General features: G+C 39.3%; 1 protein-coding gene across 2 annotated transcripts in view; it reads right to left on the reverse strand.

Moving 5' to 3' along the window:
* The window catches only part of SLC6A13 (solute carrier family 6 member 13), a 215,582-nt gene that overhangs the window by 96,016 nt on the left and 102,456 nt on the right, over positions 1 to 17,110 (reverse strand). For both annotated transcript variants that reach the window (XM_053718822.1, XM_053718821.1), the window contains exons 6-7: positions 13,998 to 14,130; positions 13,732 to 13,866 (exon numbers count right to left, since the gene is read on the reverse strand). In XM_053718822.1, the coding sequence (XP_053574797.1) occupies positions 13,732 to 13,866; positions 13,998 to 14,130 (268 nt within the window). The remainder of the gene's footprint in view (positions 1 to 13,731; positions 13,867 to 13,997; positions 14,131 to 17,110) is intronic.

Raw genomic sequence — 17,110 nt, forward strand, 5'->3', positions numbered from 1 at the left:
ATGTACACACATACAGATATACATACATATACATATTTAGGCATGTATGTGTATGTATGTCTATTTTAAAGCACTTTGTCTGTCTTTTTTTCTAACACCTGAGATTTCATATCTTTGAACCTATTGTGTGCAAGATTTTTTTTTTTAATAATTTTTATTAGATGGTGTTATTATGAGTGTAACTTTACTTTGTAATGTATTTTTGATGTGTTTTGTGACACTTTTTAGTTTCGCAAAACAGTTAACCAGAGCTCTGTGGTCACGGAAATCATTTTAGTGTAAATCACGATTGTGCTCAAGAGTTCGCATTTACTTTCAACTTGTAATAAGAGTGCAATTTAACTTGCATGCAAAGGAACATGAAAACCCAATATCTCATGCAAATGATAGCGCTCCTCTCGTAATCTGGCCCAAAATTGGTGATAATGGACATCCCTGATGCACTCCAGATCTAATTTGAACACATTAAGACAAAAATACATTCCCTTGCACTCTACTAATTATATCCTTGTACAAACACTTAATCCAATCACACAACTTTTGTGAAAAACACAATCTCTCCAAAACATTAAACATGCATTCATGTGAAACCCTGTCATAAGCTTTGTTGAAATCTAACTTCACAACCCCCACTGTATGTTTACATTCCTTACAATAGCAAATAACATCACACAAACCCACCAAACTCTCAGCAATCCGATACCCAGGCACCACACACAGTTGTTCATCACCCACAATCTTTCCAACCACACACACATTAACCTATCAGCCAACAACTTTGCAATAATTTGGTAATCAACATACAATATTGAAATATGTCTCATATTTTCCAATTCTTTTTATCTCCTTTTTTATACAATAAAACTATTACACTTTCTTTCATTGATTTAGTCTGCTTATTGTCACTCAAAACCCACTTACAAACCTCCAACACATTCTCATCAATCAGACTCTAAAACTTACAATTAAAATCCACTGGCAACTCATCACTTCCAGGTGTCTTACACTTCTTCATACATCTCACAATACCATCTTATTCCTCCAAACTCACATCTCTTTCAAGCATACATAAATCCTCATTCTCAATTTTCACTTCTACATCATAAAAAACCTTATTACACAAACTGTCATCCAAATTCTTAAATCCATACATATTCTCATAAAACAAAAATACTTAAAAATGCAAAATCTGTTTTGATTCAGCATCCACAATAGGTTCAAATATATGAGATCTCAGGTGTTAGAAAACAAAGGCAGGCAAAGTGCTTTAAAATAGACATACAAACACATACATGCCTAAACAGTCTAGAGGTCCTGCAATGTAACACTCCACAGAGAATCTTTTGGGGAGCAACCTGATCTGATTTCCCCCATGACACTAAGGGCGACCCAAGAGTCATCATTTACATATTAACAACAAGTAGAAGCATTCAACCAGGAACGAAAAACAGCATAATAGCTTGTACTCTTGCAAATTGCAACCCAGGAACAGCCTTCACAGAGGAAAACTTTACTAAAGTGTATCAGTCTGATCCCTCCTATGCAGTTCAGTCCAGAACAGAAATACCAGGCAATCCTCCTCTGAACGAGAAACACGGCAACCCCAGACAATTATTTTCGCCTTCTTTGGGCCCCGTCAGTGAGGTGCAACCACATTCCTCTAGGCACATTGGGCAGGGACTCCATGTCTGGTTTCAGCCATGACACTTAGGGAGACCCCGAGAGTCATCATTTACATATTAACAACAAGTAGAAGCACTCAACCAGGAACCAACAACAGCATAATAGCTTATTCTCTGGCAAATTGCTACCCAGGAACAGCCTCTTTTTGTCGAATTGGGTTTTCACAGAGGAGGACTTTCCTGAAGTATATCAGTCTGATCCCACCTATACAGGTCAGTCCAGCCCCGGACTACCAGACAATTTACCTCTGAACAAGAAACATGGCAATTCCAGATGATTAATTTGGCCTTTTTTGGGCCTCATCAGTGAGGTGCAGCCAAATCCCTGTAGGCACATTGGGCAGGGAGTCCATGTCTGGTGTCCACCACGACATTTAAGGAGAAGCACTCAACCAGGAACAAACAGCATAATAGCTTGTTCTCTGGCAAATTGCCACCTAGAAACAGCCTCTTTTTTGCCCAATTCTGCTGTCACAGAGGAGAACTTTCCTTAAGTATATGCATGAAAAAGGGCCAAAATAAATTATTATTGTTCTTTGCAAAGTTATTTCATTACAGATAACAAAACATTTTCTATTAGATTAAACCCGAAAATTGTCTTTCATGATTCAGACAGAACATGTAATTTTAAATAACTGATTTACTTCTATTATCTAATTTGCTCTATCCTCGTGGTATCCTTAGTAGAAGAGCATACATAGGTAGGCTCTGGAGCAGCAATGCATTACTGGCTGCTATATAATAATTAGTTCACCAGGTACATTGCACCTCCTTTAACAAAGGATATACCACATGAATGAAGCACATTTGATAAAATAAGTTAATTGGAAAGTTGTTTAAAATCACATGCTCTATTTGAATGATGAAAAAATAAGAAAAAGAAACATTTTTGGTTTTATGTCCCTTTAAAGGCTTAGAAAGGGAAACAAATAAGAAAAAATCACCTACACTGCATAAGATGTTTTTGTATATCAGACACATTTCTTTTTGACAAGCTGAAATAAATTTGCTAACACTCTCAAAGGGACAGTCTACAATAGAATTGTTAATGTTTTAAAAGATAGATAATCCCTTTATTACCCATTCCCCAGTTTTGCACAACCAACACAGTTATATTAATATACGTTTTACCTCTATGATTACCTTGTATCTAAGCATCTTCTGTAGGCCCCTGATCACATGACTTTTTATTTATTATCTATTGACTTGCATTTTAGCCAATTAGTGCTGTGTTGTGCTGACTCTTAACTAACTCATAGAGGCCCATTTATCAAGCTCTGAATGGAGCTTGAGGGCCCGTGTTTCTGGCGAGCCTGCATGCTCGCCAGAAACAGCAGTTATGAAGCAGCGGTCTAAAGACTGTTGCTCCATAACCCTGTCCGCCTGCTCTGATGAGGTGGACAGGAATCGCCACAATTCAACCCGATTGAGTATGATCGGGTTGATTGACACCTCCCTGCTGGTGGCCCATTGGCCGCGAGTCTGTAGGGGGCGGCGTCTGTAGGGGGCTGCTGGTGCAATGCTGAATATGGAGAGCGTATTGCTCTCCGCATTCAGCGAGGTCTTGCGGACCTGATCCGCACTGTCGGATTAGGTCCGAAAGACCTTTGATAATTCGGCCTCCATGGGCGTGAACACAATGTTATCTATATGGCCCACATGAACTAGCAGTCTCCTGTTGTGAAAAGCAAATAAAAAGCATGTGATAAGAGGCTGTCTGTAGTGGCTTTGAAACTGGCATAAATTTAGAGATTTTAATGTTATAAAGTATATTAATATAACAATGTTGGTTGTGCAAAGCTGGGGAATGGGTAAAAAAGGTGTTATCTATCTTTTTAAACAATAACAATTTTAGTATTGACTGTCCCTTTAAATTCTTACAGAGGAAATCTATTTAGGAAAGGATTATTAAGAGTTGATATGACAGAAGCTATCCTGGTCAGCTGAGGGCTCGTCAGCCATATTTATTGGCTGACAACAGTTTTTTAATTATATTTTAGCATGGTGTTTCATTGGATCCATTTTGTAATGTGTTTAAAAGATGATCTAATAAACCTTAGTGAATAGTCCTTTAGAGCCTTATAAAATATATAAATAACCTTTAAAAAATGTCAGGGATAAACAGACCCTATAAGATACTTAGACAACTTACCAGCATATCACAGACCCTGTAAGGGCCTCACATAATTATAACTTATGCTACACTCATAGAAACATATTATAGCCTCTAAGAACCTGTCAAGACCCAAAGATCCTCATGGAAACAGTGACTGCTGCAGTTACACTGGACTTTAGATGTTCAGAGACTCATTGAACCAACCAGATGCTCACAGAACGTTACAGACTTTGCATAATTTAAGAACAGGCCTTATCCAGCAGACCGTTTGTCCCTGATGTACACAGTGGGGAGAGGACATGTTTATAGGGAACAGTACATCCCTGCAGGGCCCATCCATGTGTAAAATGCTGAGCCTGACATCGCAGTGTGAGCAGAGTCCTCTTCCCCACAGGGCACAGCATGAGCGACTTCCAGATGTACAGCCCAAGGGTTTACTGTCAACATTCCCAGCACAATATTACGCTCACCTTGCTGGCCTTTCTGGCTACAAAACAGCTAAACATCATGTTGGATATCTTATTCTGTGTTTTTTCTCTCCAAACATCTTAATTAATAATAAAAAAGTCTGACTCAGTTATACAAAACTCAATAACACAGGAAGTAGTAAGGAACATGGATTGTTGCAAGAAAATAAAATCCTTTTATAACAGAAACCTCTAGACATCTATACGGCTAGATTTGGAGTTTGGCGGTAAAAGGGCTGTTAACGCTCCGCGGGTTTTTTTCTGGCCGCACCATAAATTTAACTCTGGTATCGAGAGTTCAAACAAATGCTGCGTTAGGCTCCAAAAAAGGAGCGTAGAGCATTTTTACCGCAAATGCAACTCTCGATACCAGAGTTGCTTACGGACGCGGCCGGCCTCAAAAACGTGCTCGTGCACGATTCTCCCATAGGAAACAATGGGGCTGTTTGAGCTGAAAAAAAACCTAACACCTGCAAAAAAGCAGCGTTCAGCTCCTAACGCAGCCCCATTGTTTCCTATGGGGAAACACTTCCTACGTCTGCACCTAACACTCTAACATGTACCCCGAGTCTAAACACCCCTAGCCTTACACTTATTAACCCCTAATCTGCCGCCCCCGCTATCGCTGACCCCTGCATTACACTTTTAACCCCTAATCTGCCGCTCCGTAAACCGCCGCCACCTACGTTATCCCTATGTACCCCTAATCTGCTGCCCTAACATCGCCGACCCCTATGTTATATTTATTAACCCCTAATCTGCCCCCCACAACGTCGCCGACACCTACCTACACTTATTAACCCCTAATCTGCCGAGCGGACCTGAGTGCTACTATAATAAAGTTATTAACCCCTAATCCGCCTCACTAACCCTATCATAAATAGTATTAACCCCTAATCTGCCCTCCCTAACATCGCCGACACCTACCTTCAATTATTAACCCCTAATCTGCCGACCGGAGCTCACCGCTATTCTAATAAATGTATTAACCCCTAAAGCTAAGTCTAACCCTAACACTAACACCCCCCTAAGTTAAATATAATTTTTATCTAACGAAATAAATTAACTCTTATTAAATAAATGATTCATATTTAAAGCTAAATACTTACCTGTAAAATAAATCCTAATATAGCTACAATATAAATTACATTTATATTATAGCTATTTTAGGATTAATATTTATTTTACAGGTAACTTTGTATTTATTTTAACCAGGTACAATAGCTATTAAATAGTTAAGAACTATTTAATAGTTACCTAGTTAAAATAATTACAAATTTACCTGTAAAATAAATCCTAACCTAAGATATAATTAAACCTAACACTACCCTATCAATAAAATAATTAAATAAACTACCTACAATTACCTACAATTAACCTAACACTACACTATCAATAAATTAATTAAACACAATTGCTACAAATAAATACAATTAAATAAACTATCTAAAGTACAAAAAATAAAAAAGAACTAAGTTACAGAAAATAAAAAAATATTTACAAACATAAGAAAAATATTACAACAATTTTAAACTAATTACACCTACTCTAAGCCCCCTAATAAAATAACAAAGACCCCCAAAATAAAAAATTCCCTACCCTATTCTAAAATACAAAAATTACAAGCTCTTTTACCTTACCAGCCCTGAACAGGGCCCTTTGCGGGGCATGCCCCAAGAAGTTCAGCTCTTTTGCCTGTAAAAAAAAACATACAATACCCCCCCCCCCCCCACATACCCCTAATCTAACCCAAACCCCTGATCGGAACAGCCAATAGAATGCGAGCTCAATCTGATTGGCTGATTGGATCAGCCAATCGGATTGAACTTGATTCTGATTGGCTGATTCCATCAGCCAATCAGAAAATTCCTACCTTAATTCCGATTGGCTGATAGAATCCTATCAGCCAATCGGAATTCGAGGGACGCCATCTTGGATGACGTCCCTTAAAGGAACCGTCATTCGTCGTCTAGTCGTCGGAAGAAGAGGATGGATCCGCGCTGGAGGTCTTCAAGATGGAGCCGGTCGTCATCGGATGGAAGAACATAGAAGATGCCGCTTGGAGAAGATGTTTGCCGGTCCGGATGTCCTCTTCTTGCCGGATAGGAGGAAGACTTTGGAGCACCGGATTATGGATCGCCAACCCCCGCTTGCGTTGGATGAAGATCTTGGAGCCAGGACGGATCGGTGATACCTGGATGGTGAAGACAAGGTAGGAAGATCTTTAGGGGATTAGTGTTAGGTTTTTTTAAGGGGGTTTGGGTTAGATTAGGGGTATGTGGGTGGTGGGTTGTAATGTTGGGGGGGGGGTATTGTATGTTTTTTTTTACAGGCAAAAGAGCTGAAATTCTTGGGGCATGCCCCGCAAAGGGCCCTGTTCAGGGCTGGTAAGGTAAAAGAGCTTGTAATTTTTGTATTTTAGAATAGGGTAGGGAATTTTTTATTTTGGGGGTCTTTGTTATTTTATTAGGGGGCTTAGAGTAGGTGTAATTAGTTTAAAATTGTTGTAATATTTTTCTTATGTTTGTAAATATTTTTTTATTTTCTGTAACTTAGTTCTTTTTTATTTTTTGTACTTTAGCTAGTTTATTTAATTGTATTTATTTGTAGCAATTGTGTTTAATTAATTTATTGATAGTGTAGTGTTAGGTTAATTGTAGGTAATTGTAGGTAGTTTATTTAATTATTTTATTGATAGGGTAGTGTTAGGTTTAAGTATATCTTAGGTTAGGATTTATTTTAAAGGTAAATTTGTAATTATTTTAACTAGGTAACTATTAAATAGTTCTTAACTATTTAATAGCTATTGTACCTGGTTAAAATAAATACAAAGTTACCTGTAAAATAAATATTAATCCTAAAATAGCTATAATATAAATGTAATTTATATTGTAGCTATATTAGGATTTATTTTACAGGTAAGTATTTAGCTTTAAATAGGAATCATTTATTTAATAAGAGTGAATTTATTTCGTTAGATAAAAATTATATTTAACTTAGGGGGGTGTTAGTGTTAGGGTTAGACTTAGCTTTAGGGGTTAATACATTTATTAGAATAGCGGTGAGCTCCGGTCGGCAGATTAGGGGTTAATAATTGAAGGTAGGTGTCGGCGATGTTAGGGAGGGCAGATTAGGGGTTAATACTATTTATGATAGGGTTAGTGAGGCGGATTAGGGGTTAATAACTTTATTATAGTAGCGCTCAGGTCCGCTCGGCAGATTAGGGGTTAATAAGTGTAGGTAGGTGTCGGCGACGTTGTGGGGGGCAGATTAGGGGTTAATAAATATAACATAGGGGTCGGCGATGTTAGGGGCAGAAGATTAGGGGTACATAGGGATAACGTAGGTGGCGGCGATTTGCGGTCGGAAGATTAGGGGTTAATTATTTTAAGTAGCTTGCGGCAACGTTGTGGGGGGCAAGTTAGGGGTTAATAAATATAATATAGGGGTCGGCGGGGTTAGGGGCAGCAGATTAGGGGTACATAAGTATAACGTAGGTGGCGGTCGGCAGATTAGGGGTTAAAAATTTTAATCGAGTGGCGGCGATGTGGGGGGACCTCGGTTTAGGGGTACATAGGTAGTTTATGGGTGTTAGTGTACTTTAGGGCACAGTAGTTAAGAGCTTTATAAACCGGCGTTAGCCAGAAAGCTCTTAACTCCTGCTTTTTTCAGGCGGCTGGAATCTTGTCGTTAGAGCTCTAACGCTCACTGCAGAAACGACTCTAAATACCAGCGTTAGAAAGATCCCATTGAAAAGATAGGCTACGCAAATGGCGTAGGGGGATCTGCGGTATGGAAAAGTCGCGGCTGTAAAGTGAGTGTTAGACCCTTTAATCACTGACTCCAAATACCAGCGGGCGGCCAAAACCAGCGTTAGGAGCCTCTAACGCTGGTTTTGACGGCTACCGCCGAACTCTAAATCTAGGCCTTAGTGTTTTAATTATCATTCAATCACCAAATACAGGTATACCTCACTTTACAGCGCTTCACTTTACAGCGTTTCGCTAATACAGCGCTTTGTGGAGCTGAAGTTCAACCTCCAAGGATTTTGAAACAGTGCTGTAATCATCATGAGATTGCGAAAAAAGTGACTGTCACCATTTTGTTATTCTTAGGTCACTCTGTTTACAGCATTACAGCGCAATCTGTGTCTCAGTGTTATAGTCTGGCATATTGTACTACAGTAATTCTCACTATTTTATAGGTACAGTATTTATTGAATACTAATTGAATACTTTGCTGTGCTAGTGTTAAACTAAACATAGCACTATTGCACCCCTAATATATGTTAGTTCAAGCATGTTTACAAGTTTTTAAACACACTGACAAGTGAAAAGAAAGCAAAAACTGCCTTGTTTCACTTTAAGGCGGTTTTCACTTTACAGCAGAGCTCTGGTCCCTAACCAGCTGTATGAGCGGGGTATACCTGTACTCTATCTAGTGTTAAAGAGACATTAAACATTACATTTTTCAGCAATGTAGAACAGTTTGAGATTGTCATGTAAAATGCAATATACAAAACCCCAAATTATATAAACTCCACACACATTTATAAAATCAATGGGATAACATTATAGAAAAAAAAAGAAAAAGCTATATGGAACATCTGCAGCCTGTAATCATAAAATCAATACCCCTTGATTGGGTTTCCCTTATCCAACTAAAATCAATAAAACAGAACACCTGTGATAACAGCTTAAAGGGACACTGTACCCAAAAAAAATTCTTTCGTGATTCAGATTGAGCATGAAATTTTAAGCAACTTTCTAATTTACTCCTATTATCAAATTTTCTTCTTTCTCTTGGTATCTTTATTTGAAATGCAAGAATGTAAGTTTAGATGCCGGCCCATTTTTGGTGAACAATCTGGGTTGTCCTTGCTGATTGGTGGATAAATTCATCCACCAATAAAAAAGTGCTGTCTAGAGTACTGAAACCAAAAAAAAAGCTTAGATGCCTTCTTTTTCAAATAATGATAGCAAGAGAACGAAGAAAAATTGATAATAGGAGTAAATTAGAAAGTTGCTTAAAATTGCATGCTCTTTCTGAATTACAAAAGAAAATGTTTGGGTACAGTGTCCCTTTAAGTATAAGTAATTAATTATCAGAAGGGTTGCCAGCTGTGCTGCATAAAAATACGGAAGGAACTATAGGTGACTGGGCACTGGTGGCAGGTTGAGGGTCACACAATGTTTACCCAAAAGCTCAACCTTCGGACCCGTCCTTTATCCCACCATGTAAATTTTTCCCAACTTTAAAGTCATATTATCCCTTTGGTTGCCAGTAACACATAGTAGTGATTTGACTCCCATGCCAGTAGCAGACACACAAAGCAATGATTTAACACCCCCATGGGTACATGTAAAACATATAATAGAGAATACACTGTATACTTATTTTAGGGCCATATTTGTAATGCATTGAGGCATAGAACATGTTTTACATTTAACTGACACTTAGGGGACTTTAAAAATACTGGACATTTAAATGTCCAGTATTTTTGTACATATGTTTTTGGACAGCCTGTTAAAATAATGGACTGTCCAGTTGAATACTGGACACCTGGCAATCCTAATTATCAGTATTGTTCATAAAATATCAGAACAGAACATATATGCATAAATAGCTGAAATTTCACAACTTGGCCTTTATATAACTGTTTACAAGGGCCAAGTGGAAGGGTGGACCAAGAAACGCACATCGCCTGTGCAGGAAATCGTCAGCAGGGGAGTATATGCTTTGAGACTTCACAGGTGTCTTAATGTTAAGCTACAACTGCAATGTTACAAGGGACCAACATAGACTGGTGTTGTTAATCCATTACCACACTCTGATGACAACAAGGTAATACAGTATATGTTGTATTTCTGATGGATGTGATAATCTTACTTATCTTATTATAATGGAGCTGTTATCACAGATGCTCAGTTTTTATTGATTTTAGCTTGATTGAGGGTGCCAAATCAAGAAGTACTGGTTTTATGATTACAGGCTGAAGAATTTGGTTGTTCTACAAATACATAATAAAGTTTTTTCAGTTTTTCTGAAATGGGGTCCTGTTGATTTTATAAATGTGTGTGGTAATTATATAATTTTATATTTTCTATATTAAATAGTAATCCCTTTGGATACAAATTAAAAGGTCCACACACCAATTCAGATATTGATGGTAAAGAGGTTCCACTCTAGCATATAATATTAAACTTTGCAATATACTTGTATTTATTGTGACCCCTTTTCCTGTATTTTAAGCCTAAACATTGTGGATTTTCCAGTCTTGGAAACTGAAAGAGCACATGGCAGGCTTTATAAGCCTAACCTTGACACATATGTTTCCCTAATGTATCATTTGTCATCATATCTTTTCTGCTTATGCCAAACTATGGAGATTTTGTTAACACAATGATAGTGGCAAGGACTGTCATCTCCAGACAAATTGGCTCCTCGAAATAAGGGAAGTGGCAGGTGGAGTTTGACCATTTAAAACAATTGCTGAAAACAATGTGCTAATTTGTTCTAATATAGTTCAGACTCTGCTGATAAATTAAGCCACTGGAACATCTGCATTGATGGGGGAAGCTATAGAAGGGAAAGAAGGCAGACTGCCCAACCTGTGACAATCCTGCAAGGAACAGGATATCAGGGAGGTATAGTATGTGAATTTTTACTCATTTTAGAGGGAAGATGATGGTATCCAGATCAATAAAAACACTTAATAGACAGAGGATTACCATTCCTATAACAATCACCATCTACTTAGAAGGGTTTAAAAAAGGGAATCTCTTTTTCATATATGGGGTGTTGTATATATTTTTGGCCACTGAAAAAGCCCCCTTGTCCTTGATCAGAAACATACATAGAAATGGATGAACCAAGCATGAGGAAGGACCTCTCCTAGGATACAACACCATCCACCATAAACCAGTGAAAGACTAAATTGTCTCCCTAGCCTCTCCAGTTTCACCTGTCTCTGCAGCCTCTCCAGTCTTACTTGTCTCACCAGCCTCTCCAGTTTCACCTGTCTCACCACCCTGTCCAGTTTCACCTGTCTCACCAGCCTTTCCAGTTTTACCTGTATCACCAGCCTCTCTAGTTTCACCTGTCTCTCCAGCCTTTCTCGTTTCACCTGTCTCACCACCTTCTCCAGTTTCACCTGTCTCTCCATCACCTCTAGTTTCACCTGCCTCTGCAGCGCTTTCAGTTTCACTCGTCTCTCTAGCCTTTCCTGTTTCCCCTATCACCAGCCTCTTCAGTTTCATCTCTCTCTCTCTCTCTCTCTCTCTCTCTCTCTCTCAAGCCTCTCCAATTTCACCTATCTCTCCAGCCTCTCCAGTTTTTTCTTGTCTCATCAGCCTCTCCGGTTTTAACTGTCTCTCCAGCTTCTCCAATCTCACCTGTCTCACCATCCTCTCCACTTTTATCTGTCTCCAGCTTCACCTGCCACTCCAGCCTATCCAGTTTAACCTGTCTCTCAAGCCCCTACATTTTCACCTATCTCTCCAGCCTCTCCAGTTTCACCTGTCTCTACAGCCCCTCCTGTTTCACCTGTCTCTCCAGTCCCTCGCAGCCCACTGAATTGAAGCGGTGAGCTCAGGATGGCTGAGGGGGGGGGCCGGGGGGCAGCAGCCGTGTGACCGTGTCGACTCTGGCTGGATTGGAGAGGGATTCTGCAGTCATGCTGACTGTGCTGATCCCTAGCTTGATGGCTAAACTGTAACGGTCATGTGCCCACATGTGCAAGTTATTTTCTGGGATGTAATTTGAGCTTTGCTATTGAGACTGTCCTAACTCACTCTGCCGTGCTGCAGACTCCCAGACTCCTACTGACTAGACTACACGTGTAGTCACGAGCTGATTGAGGAGGCTACACATGCAGTCAGTCAGGAATAGGCTGGCCGAGCCTATCTGCACGCCAATTAAGAAGCCAAAAATGGGAAGTTCTGGGTGGCAGCCGGCAGGTCAAAAAAATGCATGCTGGCTGGAATGGAAAGTTATTGGAAAGAAAAAAAAATTAAATAATTAAAATTTAAAAACAAAACACAACCTGAGGAGTTGGGCCCCCCTGTGGGAGGGACCTCCTGGACCCGGTCACAGTGGCGACCTCTGCATCACCAGTAGTTCCGCCCCTGCTTACAATATGTCTACTACAAATGTATCTTATCAGTCAAACAACACAAAGGTTGCACCGAGGGAGGCACCTCAATACTGGGAATTAATGGCATAGAGGCAACTGAACATTCTCTATGTATGCAGGAGGTGTAGGTTTATCCCAGAAAGTTATATTTTAGTATTTACAGTATATTTTTACATGACAATGTGCATGTAAATATACAAATGGCATTCAGATCTGTTTAGCAGTGGTGAGGATAGAACTTACAATTGCACAATCCCGTGTTAAAGCCCAGTTATGAAGACACCAGTATTGATAATCACAACTATGAGAGAATGGTTATTTCCCTTCCACCGTGAACAACGGAGATAATTCAAAAGACGTTTATTGTAATTATAATAATGGCATATTGTGAATCTGCTGGACCTGCTGAAAAAAATAATATGTAATTTGTTATGGGTCACTCACTGATATTTGATTCACAATAGGGTTTGATTGTAGGTAGCAAAAAAAGCTCAAAATTCAGCACTGAGGGGAAAAAAAGCAGCAAAAGGTTTAAACAACTTTTCATTTTACTTCCACTATCAAAATCATATACTGTATATTACAGTTATTATTTTCTATACTATTTCTGAAATTGTTGTCTTTTTCCATTTTCTGCCAGAGTTTAGAATTTAAGTTCTGTATGCTGCTGTTTTCCTGCCACAACTACATACTTCTCAGTGATTACTTAGAGTAGTGCATGAATTAATTTACAGCTAGCCCAAATTGTCCACAATCAAGGGATAAAAGCTAAGCATATGCTGCAGGATTTTCAAGTGGGTTATTCCTGCTCTTGATCTACAAGACCCTACACATTATGTTCCCAATATAACAGTTTTAAATGCATTTAAATGTATTTTGTAAGTAAGCAGTGTTTCATTGGTAATACATATAATACCTAAATATCTATTTTAATAAATATGGGCACAATGCACATTAGCATACTTCCCAACTGCCCTGAAACTTGCAGGATTGTCAGGTTTAGGAGGTCTTTCCCACTGTCCCTTCTGCAACTGTCAAGATGACAAGTTGCAGGGACTGCCCCATCTTTGGCCATAGCATTTCCCCAATCCTACCTACCTTCCCTCTTCACCCACATTATGCCCACCTACCGGACCCTGCCTCTCCTGTAATACTTCTGCACACAAGTCCCCTTCACCGCACTGTCCTTGAAAGCCTTTGAGATATATTAGTATGCATAATCTCTTAGGAAAACCTAGTATGAATGTGCCTTGCTATCCAGCTGTTGATACAGGTGTGTTTCTTTGCATTTCCCTGGTAATTAGCATGTTTTCAGCTATATCTGCTATTTACCTGAGGATCCTGCAGTCTGCTGAGATCTGGGTACAGGTAGAACTTGATGCCCTGCACTGCCCCTGGCAGTGACACTCCTCTGATAAGCAGGACTATTAGCATTAGGTATGGAAATGTGGCTGTGAAATAGACAACCTGTAGAGACAGAGAAATAAAAAGAGACTTTCATGCAGGTGGTGAAAGAGACAGAGTCGTGGTTATTATAGGACCCTCTGTAGGTGGTCCTTTGTGTGTGACTATATGATTTATCTTGTGGACTCTCTCACCTTCCCTGTGGATTTGACCCCTTTCCAGATACAGAAATAACAAATAATCCAGGCCAGCAGCAAACACAAAGAAAGCTCCCAGCGAATACTTCCTATGTTATCAATCCCATCTGATATGTTCAACACACGTCTTCTGCAAAGAGAGGGGAAGAGTGTGATCATCCAATTGAGAGGTCAGAAAGGGAAGAAGGGAAATGATGCTAAAATAAATGGATATCAGTAGTGGGTGCAAGACAATTAATTGAAGAGGAGATGTTAGTATGGAGGAAGCAAATTGAACGGTGTTAGATGACTTGGGATTAGAACAGACAGAAAAACTAAAGAGGAAAGTGAATAGTAACAGAAATTAAGGAAATATTAAAGAGGCTGCAGAGGCATTTAAAGCACTGAAGGATGAACATGAGGAAAGAAAAGGGAATAAGCTCTAACAGATCACACTGAGAGAAAGTAGTAGTATGTGACAAAACAGTATATGAAAAAAGGCTTAAAGCAACATATAAAGCAAAAGTTAAAGGGCCATAATAGTAAAAAAATTACATGCTGGGGGGGGGGGTGGAGCCTATAGCTGTTGTGGAAGGTCGTGTATGTGAAGAGCTCCTGATTCTTACTTGATTTTAACTATACTTTTCTACATAAGCAACATAATTTCTGTGTCTGACGTGTTGGTTAATGTGTCCTGAAGTCACCCTGGTGGAGTCAGTGAGACGATATCGCATAGATTAATCTTCCTATGCTCCTCAGCTAGATTGCATGGAAGTTGACTGCATGGCTGGCAGGCCTACTTTGTGACTCAGTTACTCTATGCTATCGGGGCTGCCGCATATATACCCCCCCCCCAGGATCTTTCTGATTCTGGGTTACAAGCAACACAAAATTGTTGCCCAATGCCCATACCTTATTTAAAGAAGGAAAGGAAATGGTGAAACCACCTCAACATTTGCTATTGGAAACCTGATCTGTTCTAGCCTAAGACATGGCGGAGGTAGAAGCAACTATACTGGAAATCAGCAAGCTCCTTCAATTCCACCAGATGGCCTTCACAGAAGCGCTTCATGAAGCCTGTGACTCGATCCGAGAAGTCATATATAAGAGGTATAATAGAGGAGCTTTATACAGGAAGCTACATATGAAGGGCGATTTAATGGGGCCCCGGCATTTGCCATCTATTACCCCCCACCACTACGATATGACAGCAGAGTCTTGTGCAGATTTCTAAACTGCGGCCGCACCTTGGACCTCCTATGATCATTCAGAGAAATCCGGTGGTGGTATACCAGATCTAGATACCAGGATTATAGAGGTTGAACACGGACATAAAACCCCTTACCTTGCTGAATCCACACTACATATTATGACAAGCGGGGCGAAGAGACTGCCACAGGTCTTACAGCTAGTTCCTAAATCGAATATGACCAGAACTAAAGGCACCAGCATTGCGACTCCTCATCCTCACAGTTCGATAGACTATAGGAACTCCGCATCCAGAAAGCTTCATCAAGAGGGAGCCCGGATTGGTGAGGAAGAGCCTTCTGGTACTTGTGCTGGGTCCGAATTTTTTGACATAGCGAAAGTGGAGGCGCTATCAGGCAGATCGGAAGAGATTGCCTCCCCAGAGGACACACAAGCAGTAACGGAATTTCTCCCTAAGATACAGCCATGGCCCCTGCCTGGAAAAATCACTCTGACATTAGCCCTACAGCAACACCAGGTACATTATTTTCTTTGGCCCCTGACTTTACTCTATACCGGAGGCACAATAACTGAGGAATTGCCCTCACTTACCTTCATATTTTCATGGCATCACCCCACTTTGAGGGTGGTGGGGTTGGGTGGTGGTAGACCATCAGCTGATAAATCTGGAATTGGCTAATTTGTCACTATACTTGACATGCAAAATTGTTGCTGTTGACAGTGAAGAACAGCGACACTATTAATTCAGACTCTTTGCTATATTATTACTGACAGTTATGGTGGTGGCTATTGTTCATGTGCTCTCTTTTGGATGTTGACAATTACTGGTTAGGGTTATTGCCGTTTTAATAACATTTATGTATGTTTAGGTATTCATTACACCATGTTTCATGTGCGAGGGGAGGTGTGTTGCTAATATCATCCACATTACATCTATCTGTACATGTTATACAGCGCTGAACAGGCAACTTATGCTCATATTATTTCCATTCACTTGGATCTCCTACCCCATTCAATATACTATGTTGCCTCACACCTCATGAAAAGTTTACAACATATTATATCTCTACTATATAATGGACTAAATTGTTGTAGTATCTTCCTTCTAATAATCCCATAGGCAAATTAGGGAGCTCAGAGTTTTCCCCTCAGCCCTCATTGGTAGTTCTTCACCATAGCATTACAACCACTATGGCTTCTGGAAAACCTATTACACTGTCCACTACATTTTACTATAAGGTGAATGAGAAGCCTACATGTGTCAATTTTTAACAAGATATACCTTATTGGGTTTATATTATTCGCTTCCCTAAGACTACATAACTATGGTGATAGTGGCTTGATTAGTGTCATATGTGCTATATAGGGCTTAATTATAATTGTAGAAAAGCCTAATATATTTCTAATTCAGACTTTGTAGGACACATACTAAATCTGTATAGTTATTTATAATTTTACTCCTTTAAACTCAGAAAACATTATTTGTTCTCTATATTGGGTTGGTTTCACTGATTACCATATATATTTCTGTTTCACTGTTATTGTTATTTCAAGGTTCATTAATATCACTAGCTTTTCTTGTTATGTTTATTTCAAGGTCCAAAAGAGACCGTGTGTTACACTAGAGCACCTCAAACAAGCCATTTAGCTTCCATGGGTCCATAAGTGGCCTGTTAAGCATTATAGAGGGGATTTAATTTATTTACTATATATATATATATATATATATATATATATATATATATATATATATATATATATATATATATAGCGGTGCTTACCCAATGCTAAACTTTTACCCCCTGGTGCTTTCGGGCATTATAGGGCCATTGATATGACTATCATAATTTATCAGTTTGTCCTATACCAATTAGCCCACAAGTGGCTAGATAATTAGTCATTTATGAAAGCCGTTAAAAATA

The sequence above is a fragment of the Bombina bombina genome, chromosome 6 (assembly GCF_027579735.1).
Source record: "Bombina bombina isolate aBomBom1 chromosome 6, aBomBom1.pri, whole genome shotgun sequence".
In the NCBI taxonomy this organism is placed as follows: Eukaryota; Metazoa; Chordata; class Amphibia; order Anura; family Bombinatoridae; genus Bombina; species Bombina bombina.